Source organism: Lacerta agilis, chromosome 6 (genome assembly GCF_009819535.1).
Source record: "Lacerta agilis isolate rLacAgi1 chromosome 6, rLacAgi1.pri, whole genome shotgun sequence".
Lineage (NCBI taxonomy): Eukaryota > Metazoa > Chordata > Lepidosauria > Squamata > Lacertidae > Lacerta > Lacerta agilis.
This window is the reverse complement of record NC_046317.1, coordinates 93,935,027-93,947,523: the sequence shown is the minus strand read 5'-3', so window position 1 is coordinate 93,947,523 and position 12,497 is coordinate 93,935,027. Positions and strand designations below refer to the sequence as shown.

The 12,497-nt window shown below is 49.7% G+C and overlaps 1 protein-coding gene across 2 annotated transcripts in view; it reads left to right on the top strand.

Moving 5' to 3' along the window:
- Positions 1–12,497, top strand: part of CTNNBL1 (catenin beta like 1) — an 82,947-nt gene that overhangs the window by 22,481 nt on the left and 47,969 nt on the right. For both annotated transcript variants that reach the window (XM_033153897.1, XM_033153898.1), the window contains exons 4-7: positions 790–929; positions 6,329–6,426; positions 9,583–9,676; positions 11,154–11,245. In XM_033153897.1, coding sequence (XP_033009788.1) covers positions 790–929; positions 6,329–6,426; positions 9,583–9,676; positions 11,154–11,245 — 424 coding nt within the window. The remainder of the gene's footprint in view (positions 1–789; positions 930–6,328; positions 6,427–9,582; positions 9,677–11,153; positions 11,246–12,497) is intronic.

The following is a 12,497-nucleotide window of genomic DNA, read 5'->3' as shown; positions in this document are numbered from 1 at the left end:
GAGAAGGCCCTCTGCCTGGTTCCCTGTAGCTTCGCTTCTCGCGGTGAGGGAACCACCAGAAGGCCCTCAGCGCTGGATCTCAGTGTCCGGGCAGAACGATGGGGGTGGAGATGCTCCTTCAGGTATACAGGACCGAGTCCGTTTAGGGCTTTAAAGGTCAGCACCAACACTTTTCACTATCTCGGTGAGAGCAGCATTCAGCTGCTTACAGTCTAGAATGTAAGTCTGAGCAGGGTCAGGTCTAGAGAAATGAAGGACGGCAAGGGTCAGGAAAATGGGTGAAGGTTGAGAGGGAGATAAAGAAAGCAAAGAAGCTTCTTAAGGGGAAAGGTGGAACATGGAGGAGAAAAGCACCAGATATCTGCAAAACCCGTTATCAATGAGGCCAAGTACTAATGTGCAAGAGTATGGTCCGACCACAAAACCAGTAAGGAGAAACCTAACAGCTAAATGCTAGAGTGAAAAAACAATTCCAGATAAGGTACAAGGAGGGTTCTGATATGTACAGTAAGAAAAAAAAGGGGGTTGAGTAAGTGTTTCTAAGGATTGTGGTTGGATGAGAGATGGGGCAGTGAGCCTGGCAGAAGGTGTTTGGGAAGAAGATGAAACTGGACTAGACGCACAACGGGTCGGCCTCCCCTCAGTCCCTTCCTGCTTCCTTCTTTGCTTCGGGGCTTCCTGTGGCCAGTGAGACGGCAGCAGCCATATCTGCCCCGGGGGCACTTAGCTGGCCGGTGGGGCATGGACCTTAGATGGCCCTGCTGAACTTTGCCCTGCTTCCTCCTGCAGGTTCATGGAGTCTGAGCTGGATCTCAACGACATCATCCAGGAGATGCACGTCATCGCGACCATGCCGGACCTGTACCACCTGCTGGTGGAGCTCAACGCCGTGCACTCCCTCCTCGGACTGCTTGGCCACGACAACACCGATATCCTTTCTGTGGTGGATGAGCCAGGCTCTGCTGTCAGTGCCCCGCTCTGCAGTTCTGGTTTCCTGCCGCTGCCCCTCTCTGTGTATTACCACTCACAGCGCAATTGGGATTCTCGTGAGAGTCTGAAGCCAGGCGTGCATGCTTAGAGCAGCACGCTGTGGCATTGTCACTTGGCTACAAAGCCAGCGGGAGGGCCTTGGGCTGGAGGGGGCATGAGCTGTGCTGATAGGATTGATGTTGCAGGGGTCAGTCTTGGCAGGGGAGGAACCCAGTCTGGGGAAAGCAGCAGAAGTAAAAGCAGACCACGTCTTGGGAGACCTGTACGCACATGCAGGTGAGACTGGGAATAGTAATTCAAGGCTGGAGAGAGCACAGCGTTTCTCAGAAGGTGCAGACACATGCTGGCAGCTACTAGGAGCCACGGGTGAGAGTTGAGTGCAGGATGGGGACCAAAGGTGGACAGAGGATCCCAGAAGGAGCACGGTGTGTCCCTCACCAGAAGTACTACCCCCCCTTCCCACACCAAATGAAACTATACATGTCTTAGAGCTTGGTCTGCTAGGCACAGAAGTACCATGGCAAAATGACTGCAAATGAGCAGGCTGGATAAACACACACACACACGACTTGTTTATAAGGATTTCCCAAAGTCCAGAATCATTTAAGGATGACCCTGTTGCAGTGGAAATGTTTAATCACACGTTGGGCAGTGCGTGCCCAAAAGGTGCAGGCCAGATTCCTCCATGAAAATGTACGTGGCTTTTGTGGAAAGCATTTCCCGTGAGCTGCAGCTCTCCAACCTGTGACTGTTTCTCACCTGGCATTCAGAGGAAGACAAATTCTTTGCTCCTGGGTTTAGCGGGATTCTGTTTTAGGCTTTTTGCTGCTTGCTTGCCTCTGCAGAGAGCAACGTTCCGCAGATCAAACCCTGCTGCTCATCTTCTCCCTGGTCTGGAGTGGAAATACTGCGAAGTCAGTTGGAGTGGCGAGTAGGGCAGCCTGAGGAGACTGGGCATTCTTGGTGGTGGTGCCTGTGCTCACAGAACTCCCCCCACCCCCCCGTTCCTTATCAATAACATCCAATAACCCCACAGGAGAAACATGTAGGTAAAGACTGAATACATCTTTATTTGTCCAGACTTAGGGATTTTGGACAAAAACGCTTTTTCGGTGGCGCTAGAGATGATTGTGTCAGTTCCACTCTGTTAAGACTTGTGGGTTTGTGGCTTTAATTGTGTCTTACTGTTGTGCTGCTACATTCGATTCAGTTTACGCTAGCCACCCTGTGCTCCAGTTGCAGGAGGAGCAGGTTACCAAAACAATGAATGATTACTAAAGCCCAGTGAGTGCAGGAAATGCCTGCTGTGCCTAGCAATCTCTTGTCACCTTAGTTCGTGGCAGTGCAAAGCTTTGGCCGGAGATGAGGTTTACGGGCAGCTTGAGAGTGGCATTTTGTACCCAAAGGTCAGCATGGATTTGTCATTCTCGGGGAAAAACACAAACAGTGGGGGGTTTGGCTGGGACTTGGTGGTCTTGCTTGCGGTGACCTTTAAGAGGAAGGAATGCAGAGTGTTGTGTCTCTCCAGCCCTGAGAAGCTAATGCCTGGGAGTGACGGCCACTGCTGACGACTTGTCAGAATATCCATCTCTCATCCCTGCATTGAGCAAAGCGGGGTCATGCTGTATCTGTCATTTAGATTGGGGGCAGAGGCTCGGCTGGTGACCTGCAGCCCCCCTGGGGAAGGCGCGGTTGCCAAGAGCTGCTGGAGCTTCTCTGAAATGTTGGAAGGCAAAGCGGTAGAGGGCAAACCGAATCCTCAGACTTGAAACGCTGCGTTTTAGCAGAAGTGAGAATGCAAGGATCATTTGAAGTGAAGTACCTGGGCAAATGCGGCTTTGTGTAAAGTGAGACCAGAGATATGTTTTGAAGGCTCCCCTCCCCCCCCCCACGAAAGGAGTGCTAAACTGAGCTGGCTCTTCACACTTGATTTAAGGTTGGTGCTTTGGCAGGAGGAGGACAGAGAGGCGAGGTGGATAAAATCCCCAGCGATAAAATTAATTTGTGGTCAAGGCAGCTCCTCTGCTGAACCAGAGCCAAGGATGCGAGGAAGCGGTAATGCTCAGGTGGTGGCTTAAATTAGCAAAGGCTGAGAGCCTCCTGGGAAGGGAAGCTGCTTCCTTCTCCAGACCTCTTCAGCCCAGCTGGCAACATCTGCAGCAAGTTGATTCTGAAAAAGCTGCCTCTTAGTGGAGAGGGATTGCAGACTTGAAACAGGCCTTGTGTGTGCTTGAAAATTTATTTTGCAGCGATGGCAACTGGAACGCAAAAGAGAGCTCTCTCTCTCTCTCTCTCTCTCTCTCTCTCTCTCTCTCGTGTGTGTGTGTGTGTGTGTAGCCAAGCTGAGGCTTGAGGGCATGGCTGACAGAGACAAATCCTGCTTTCCTTATCCCCTCCTTTTCTCCCCCTTTGGCCTTTCCAAGATGAATTAACGGCACAGGGACTTCAGCTTCTTCTTGATTCCCTACCTGCAGAGCTGTGCACAAAGATATTTATCCTGCTGCATCCCTCAAGGGCCGCAGTTTACAATGATAAGTTAAGCCCCCACCCTGATAAATCTTGACACTAAGCCGCACTCTCTGATCCACCCAGATAGGGACTGCAAGCTAAATATCCCTTCTCCCCTCGTACTTGCCCCCATTCACTAGAAAGCCAACTTTCAGATGCTTGTCTTAACAAAACTGAGGGAGGTGTGCAAGAGTGGAAGAGAGTTTGTTACATGATGGAGCAAATTTCAGGATACACACATGAGCCCACGACTTGCATGTTTGGTATGCTGTTGATTTGATGGATAGAACCCTCCTGGTGATCCCAATGGGACCTTTGAGAGTGGGTTGGGAGGCTGCTGGCAGAGCCATCACTCTAGCCTATTTATGCATATAATAACTTTTATTTGTTTACTGCATTTCTATCACACCTTTTGTCTTGGAATTTCTACCTCCCCCTGCCCCAGAAAGCACATCCAGGGTGTTCAGTTGTGCTTCTGACACCTAATTGATTTAACTGATTTACACTGTGCTTTTAAATAGTTGTAGCCCTCTCTGGGACCCCATTGTAGAGGGACAACAACAACAACAACAACAACAACAACAACAACAACAACAACAACAACATATCTAATGAATAACAGCCACAACTCCTCTTTCCTGGTGGGCCAGAGAAAGTTTTCAACATTTATGAAATAGGCTTTTGTGGGCCCAGCATTCAGCAGGGCATTTTCTTCTATGAAGAAGCGACAATTCTGATGCTGCGCTGTGTTGGGGAGCCTGGCCTTGGAGTCCCACTATGCATCCCAGAAGGAGGGAAGGGAGGAGCACGAGATGAAGGGAGTGCACTTTCTTTGCTGCCCTAGGAAGTTACTTCAGGAGGCCTCTATGTAGGACACCTCAAAATGTGGGTTGCCTTTTGTGACGTGCAGAGAATAGGTCAGGATTGATTGTCGCATATCGGAGAATAGTCAAGTAGGCCTAATGAGTGGGAATGTTTCTGACAGAGCTGCACTGCGGTTTAAAGGATCTATCACATAAGCCCTGAGTTACAGGTTTGGGAACAAGAAACCAGAAGTTTTTGTGGGCAGCAACATCCTGGCCCAGTTTAGCATGGCAGTGTCATTAGGAGTATGTTTGCTTTCAAGTTTGCAATGGTAGCATGGTAGATTGGATTTTTGCAGTGTGCTGTTTTCTGTAGACCTGCCCACAAAGTCTTTGAAATTATTCCCATGTAAGATAGCAAGCAACAGGGAAACAGGAATGGGTTGACCCCAGAAGCTGTGAATTTTGCAGGATGCCTTGGCTGTCAGATCACATCACTTCCTTGTCAATAAAATTAGGGCTTCTGTCCATACTAAATTCTGTGATTCTACTCTGCATGTGTGACATGCCCTGGGGGCTGCAGGCATACCCAAATGGTCTAGCATGCTGTCAGCTAATTCAAACATGGGTCCTGGTGCCTCGGTCCCCTACTGCTCCATGGGCTGGTGTTGAAGATAAATGGGGCTATCAAGTCGAGGGCAGGTCGTAGCCCCAGGAGCAGCCGAGTGGTGTTGCCATAGATGTCATGGGCCTTGCAGAGACTCTGGGCTGCCTCCTGAGAAAAGGGGGAGTCAAAGAAATGAGAGGGCCAGGTGGGATTGCAGGTAAACTCTAGCCACAAACAAAATGTTCAGCCACTGCTTCCAAGCCACAGCTAAAAAGATAAATCTAAACTGGCTGATGGCCACTTTCAGATGCAGTCACTGCAGGCAGCACCTGCCACTCCCAGGCTCCCCAGCACCACTTCCTAACCAGGTTCTAGTTACAGGTAGGTAGCCGTGTTGGTCTGCCATAGTAAAAAAAAATTAAAAAAAATCCTTCCAGTAGCACCTTAAAAGGTAAAGGTAAAGGGACCCCTGACTGTTAGGTCCAGTCGTGGACGACTCTGGGGTTGCGACGCTCATCTCACTTTACTGGCTGAGGAAGCCGGCGTACAGCTTCCGGGTCATGTGGCCAGCATGACTAAGCTGCTTCTGGTGAACCAGAGCAGCGCACAGAAACGTCGTTTACCTTCCCGCCGGAGCGGTACCTATTTATCTACTTGCACTTTGACATGCTTCCGAACTGCTAGGTTGGTAGGAGCAGGGACCGAGCAACAGGAGCTCACCCCATCGCGGGGATTCAAACCGCCGACCTTCTAATAGGCAAGCCCTAGGCTCTGTGGTTTAGACCACAGGGCCACCCGTGTCCCACCTTAGAGACCAACTAAGTTTGTTCTTGATGAGAGCTTTCGTGTGCATGCACACTTCTTCAGATACACTGAAACGGAAGTCACCAGATCCTTATATATAGTGAGAGGGTGGGGAGGGGTATTACTCAGAAGGGTGGTGGGAATGGGTGGTTGGCTGATAGGTGTGGTAAACCATCGAAAGTTCATACCAATAACAAACTTAGTCGGTCTCTAAGGTGCTATTGGAAGGAATTTTTCTATTTTGTGCCTAAGCAGGTGTCACCCTTGACAGCACTCCTTTCATCATTGCCAGCACCTTGGATTTGTATGCCGCTTTTCCATCGTTAAAACCCTGTTCAAGGCAGCTTACAGCATGGAAAGATTTGCCTAATTACAAAAATATAACAAAAGCAGTCACAGGCAATGAATAAAAAGCATGGCAAAACATACACCATCAAATGAAGCAATTGCCACGTAGGTTACTGATTAACTAAATTACTGGAATCTCGATTTGCAAGGGATCCTGTTGTTGCGGTTGCATTGGCTGTGTGTGCACAGCGGAGAAGTAGCGTCTTCGTTGCTGCTGCAAGCAGCCTTGCCTACTTGGAAAAACCTGGTGTTCCTTAACGTTCTGTACATGTGTCTATAGCTGTGGTGGATCTTCTGCAGGAGCTTACAGACATCGACACCCTTCATGAAAGTGAGGAAGGAGCTGAGGTCCTCATAGACGCGCTGGTGAGTAGCCCCTTCTGGCCAGACCACCTGCCTGGGTGAGAGCCTCCTGTGGTCGGCTCTGGGCTTGTAACTCCAAGCCAGGATTTTCTTACATGGCCATGCGCAATCATCTGTTTGACGGAGGTTGCGACTTTTGAGAGATGAGCAGTGCTTTCAAAGGCAGACACTCAGCTTGAAAGGAGAGGATCAGGGCCAGTGTGCATTGCTATTGGCTGTTCTCGTGAGAGCATGCAAAAAGCCTTGCAGGGTGAGGCCAAGAGCCAACCTAGTCCAGCATCCTGTTCTCACAGCCGACAGCCGGATCTCGTGGGCCCTGAGTGCAACACCCCTCTCCTCACTTGTGATCCCAAGCAACCTGGAAGGGAGCACAGCGTCCGAACAGCGGGTGGAGAAGCTCAACCATTGTGTCTAGCAGCCACGGATACGCTTGCCCTCTTTGAAAAATGGTTTCTCCACGGGAAATCTGGGGACAGAAAGGACTAAATGGGGATAAGAACGAGGGGAGAGGATATCCATGGTTAGAGACAGCCATGCTTCCGAACACCACTTACTGGAAACCACAGGAAGGGAGAGGGCTGCTCTTGCGCTCAATTCCTGCTTGTGGGTTTCCCTGTGGGGTATCTGGCTGGCCCCTGTGAGAACAGCATGCTGGGCTCGGTGGTCCATTGGCCTCATCCAGAAGGCTCTTCTGATGTTCTGACCTTCCCTTCTTCCTCCCAAACTTCCGTTTCTTCCCTGCTGAGCTCCCGTTCCATCTCTCTCTTACAACCCCTCTCGTTTCGCAGCAAGCGATGGTAGGCAAAACGGCTGACGTAGTTGAAGGGTGCTCCTCCTTCACTGTGGGAAATGCATCCATGCCCTGATCAGAAGCTGGCCTTTCCCAGCTGCTTTTCCTGGGGAGGATTCTTGAGTTTTAGCTGGCCAGAACTGCCGAGCTGAGTGGGCTCTATGGGGCTGTGAGGAAGGGATGCCAGCCAGGCTGTCAGCGCTAGTGCGAACATCTCAATGTGAGCATTTCCACCCTCCGTTTCGAGGGGAAGGGGTTGCTGCGCTAGTGAAACACCTGGGCTGCTCTGCGGCCTTTTGGCTGCTCTGCGGGGGTGGAGAGGGCAGGGAGCTGTCAGTCTGGAGGAGAAGAGCAGCGGCTGCAGCCTTCTCCCCGGCAATCTCTCCTGCCTCTCCGTTTGTGATGTTACCTTCCAGAGGTTAATTACCATTGCCCCAAACGAGTTCTTCTGGCTGGCCTCTGAGCTTTTTAAATTACCGGCTCTTCGTTACAAGAGCGGGCCGAATGAATGAGATGGCGAGGCTGGGTGGGTGGGTGGGGGAGACCAGAAGTGGGTGTCGAGGCTGTGTTCTGAATCTGTTGCGCAGAGAAGCAATAAACCTGGACAAAAGCTGCTTTTGTGCCTGCTCCTTTCTTCCAAGCCTGCTGACAATAGCCAGGTTTGGAGAGTGCTTTATTGTCTACCTTGAGCGAAATGGGTCACGGTTGACTTCTGAACGGCTCCCCTTTATTTTACGGGAATAATTACTTTCTGGACATTCGAGCCAAGGTCACTGTTGTGCCCGCTAACATGATTTCACACCCCACGAGTGTTGTGGTGTTCTGACATCAAATGGTGAGGTCCGTGGAACTGGGTAGGGTGTCTTAACGGATCATCTAGTCAGATCTGCTGGAAGGGCAGGAGTTGGTCATGCTCAGCTCTGTCCACACGGTTAGTTTCCAGGGGATGCTTTCTTGAATGATTCTTGTGCCAGTAAATCTTCAGGATGGAGCATCAAGGAAACTTATGACTTACTGCATTTATTTATTTATTGCAATTATGCCCCACCTTTTCCTCTAAAGAGCTCAAGGGGGTGTACATGGTTCTCCTACCCTTCATTTAATCCCCACAACAACCCTGTGAGGTAGGTTAGACTTGAGAGGCAGCGACTGGGCCAAGGTCACAGCCAGGGAGCTTCATGGCTGAGTGGGGATTTGAACCCTGGTCTCCCAGGTCTTAGTCCGACACAAACCCCTGCACCATCACTGACTCTCCTTGCTTCAGGTCCACCCCGTGGACTCCTACCCACTCAAGAACTCAGGGTCCTATGGATCATCCTTGCGGAGCCTAAACACATTGCGTTTAGTGTTTCCCACCCTAATGTTCACCCGCAGGGCTGTCAGTGGCTCCTAGACACAATGGCTCTCCTCTTCCTCCCCAGTTGGAGACAGCAGTGCTTCTCAGTACCCGTTGGAACTGCAGGAGGGGAGAGGGCACTTGCACTTGAATCCGGCTTGTGGGTTTCTCATTGGGGCATCTGGTCAGCCCCTGTGAGAACAGGATGCTGGGCTAGATGGGCCCCCTTTGGTCTGACCCAGCAGACGCTTCTTACATTCTGAAATTCAGTAAATAATAGAAACAAACAATGAGAACCAGCTCAGTGAAATGGGTTGCAGCATAATAGCAGGTGTCTTGGCTTGCTAAATTGTGCTCAGAGTGAATGTTGTTCGTGTCCAAAGATAATTCTAATCAGATAAAGTTGCCTTCAGCTGCATTCGTTGTGTAGGCTACATCATAAAAGGCAGGGAATGATCGCTGGGTGTGTGTTTCCCCCCTCCCCCTTTTGAAAAGGCGACATTTCTTCCCTAAGGCTTTCATTATGCGTAATTGCCGGCCCTTGGATTCTGCTCCAGCCCCTCAGCAGGCGAGCACGACTGGAAGTGCTGGGGGGGGGCGTCCTGCTCCACCCGCAACTGGCAATTGCTTTCAAGGCTGACAGGCAGCTGGTGCCCAGTTGGGTTGTTCCGCTTGGCACTTTGGAATTCAGGGAGATTATAAGTCAATCAAGGCATGATTTAGGGAATAGCAGACTTGCGACAAGGTTCACATTCTTCTGGTGTTTTTCTGTTGTGTCTGACATAGGAAAGTTGTCCAATTAATTAAGGGGGAAAACACTGCAGTGGAGTTTGATGGGGGGGGGGAGTTTTGAGAGCCAGCTTGTTCCCTTATCAGAGCATCTCTCACTGCAGTGTTGGTTGTTGTTGTTATAGTTATTCTGTTTTGACATCTGACTTTCCGCCAACTCCTCTGCTTTGCATTGATTTCTGCCACTCCCCCTCCCTTAGGACCCCCTCTCCTAACCTTTATGTCTCCCTCTTGTGTGGCTCAGGTTGATGGGCAGGTGGTTGCCTTGCTGGTCCAGAATCTGGAGCGCTTGGATGAAAGTGTCAAGGAGGAGGCAGATGGTGTCCATAACACTCTGGGTAAGGCGGGCTTGAGGGAGGGACAACATGTCATCATGGACCCAGTCGGCAAGGACACGGATGTGTGTCACTGTTTTATAATGTTTATAGAGCTCCATGTGGTGGATCCCATTTGAGAGCAGATGTGCCTGCTGGTGTAGGGTTCTGGGAGCAGGTCTAGAGTGCAGCCGGGCCTTTAAAATGCCACCTGTGCTATCTCCCAGCAATATCTTTGAAGGCAATCAGCTGACTAATAGCTCCATCTCTCACCTTCTTCCATAGCGAGGACTTCCACGTAATATTAGGGATGTAGTGATATACCTTCAGCCATCCATTATTGAGTGGAAATAATGAGTTGAGGTATGCCTGCGACTACCCTGCTTTCATTCATACTGATGTTTCCCTTGCAGCCGGGGGCTGGAATCAGATGACAATCCGCCTAAGCGCCCTGTTTCCTTGGAGCAATCTGTTAAATCGGCTCCACCACAATATAATGGCCAGCAGCCCCTCTGAATCTGTCATCTTCTGCTCAGTTTTTTAAAAAAGTTTGATACTTTGCTGACTAGATATACCTGTAGAGGAGATAAGAGGGAAGGAAAATGCCCGAAGATTTGGAGCTGGAGTCTGGGAATCTGAAATCCCTTCTGGTTGCAATAGCTATTGAGGTGTAGATGTGGATAGATGAAAATGGAGTTTTGCAGCTGGGGGAGTGGTGGGGGATGCAGGAACTTGAGGTTCTCTCTCTCTCTCTCTCCGTGTATGGAGAGTTCTTCACTTTATTTGGATGCTGGAAAAGGAAGTTGCTTCTCCCCATAAACAGAGCAGGCAGCAACCAAGGAATGCCTTTTCCAGCAGTCACAGAATTGCGCTTCCTAGGAGACATTGCAAAGAGTGACCCCAAAGCAATGGCACTTGTGTCAGAGCCGGTTGGTTTGTCAACAGAGGAAAAAATGCCACAGAAACAAAAGACCCCCTGCTGTGTAAGGCTTCTAACCAGTTCAAGAAGAGCAGCTGGTGGTTTTATTTGGTACGATGTCTGTGTGTTCATAATTATGAATCCTGGTTTAAACCTGGATATTTATTTTCTTTTAAATTTTTTATTGATTTATTAACTACCCCAAAAGTGCAATCCTAACAAGATGAAACCTCTCCCCACACCAAGAATCAAAAGTTTAAACCATAAAGTGTCCCAGCTCCGGAGGCAATAGTTCAAATATAAAGAGCAACTCCAAAGAGGGATAGTAAAGTATTAATTCATACAAAGATTCCCTTTACAAATAATAAAGATTGATAAAATATGAAAGTATTCTTCACCTGCGAGTTCCATCCTAATCGAGAATAAAGTTTCTATATAGTATTAAATGAGCCAGAAATTTGCATGTACTGTGACAGCACTGAGTCACCATGTGCCTTAATATCTGTTGAAGAGAAATAAAACCATGCCGTATCTTTCTCTTTCTTACCTGTTCCTTCCCCCCCCCCAACCTTCCTTCCAAAGCTATCGTTGAGAACATGGCAGAGTTCCGGCCAGAGATGTGCTCAGACGCTGCCCAGCAGGGCCTCATGCAGTGGCTCCTCAAGAGGCTGAAGGCAAGTCACCGAGGCCTCTTCTGACACTGATTTTTGCGCCTCTTGTACTCCCTTTGTATTGCTCCCCCTAGTTAGCTCTCAGTCTGTGGTGCAAGGAGGGAGCTGCAGCCCAAGATGGGTGTTTCCTTACCAGCTCTTCTCCCACCTCCTTTAAATGACTTCAGATCTCCAGGGCCGGATGAGCTGCACCCAAGGGTACTAAAGGAGCTTGCAGATTTATTCTCAGAGTCAATAATCTTGGAGAATTCTTGGTGAACAGGTGGAGTCCCTGCAGACTGGAGGCAGGCAGATGTTGTCCCCATCTTTAAAAAGGGGGAAAGGCTTAGGTACTACCGACTGACCAGTCAACTTCACATCGATACCAGGAGAGGTCCTAGAACTTAGATGTGTTCCGAAGCAATGCTGCCTCCAACTGTGGAGGGCAGAGCAGAGCCATCGTGGCTAGGAGCCATCAGCAGCCCTCTCCGATTCCATGAACTTGCCCAGTTCTCTTTGAAAGCCATCCAAGTTGGTGGCCACCCTTGCCTCCTGTGGGAGGGAGTTCCATAGTTTAACTCTGCGCTGTGTGAAGAAGTGCTTTCTTTTAGGATGAGGAGGCAAATGAAGACAGTGTGCCCCCAGTCTGCGCTATCCTTGTCCTTCATCCCATTTCTTTCAGATAAGCTGGCTGAACCAGGAATGCTCAAGGGCTCAGTTTTACATTTGAACAGAGCCATTGCCCTTCCATCTTCTCCTGCTCTCTGGCCGCCGCAAGTCCCCTTGCACACTCCTGTAAGGAGTATACCGCCTGCTGCAGAAACCCAGAAATGTTCCTCTGTGACCCTATGCACTTGTTAGCAGAAGCAATTTGTAATTTTCTGGTTGCAGGTGATAACAGAACTGTGTTTTCTGCTCTTTATTTTTTTTTGAACCCACTATTCTAATTTTATTCTACGCAAGTCTGTCTTGAGCATAAAACTGGTGTCTGCATTGTAATTATCCTGCTAGCTAAATGCCTTAGAAACTGGGGCATCTGGAAATAGCAATGCAGCTCCTCCATTTCGAGGCACCATCGCCTTGCCACCTTTAGAATTCCCAGTCCTCGGTGCAGGATCCACAGCTTTCCCCTCTTACTTCCCACACTGGAGGGTTCCGCTGGGTTTGATGAAATGTGACCAGGTGGCAGAGACATCCCAGCAGAGAGGAGGGTCATTAATGGGGAGCTTGCCTGTTGGTGGGGCGGTGATCTGGTGACCTTCCCAGGGAGAAAGGG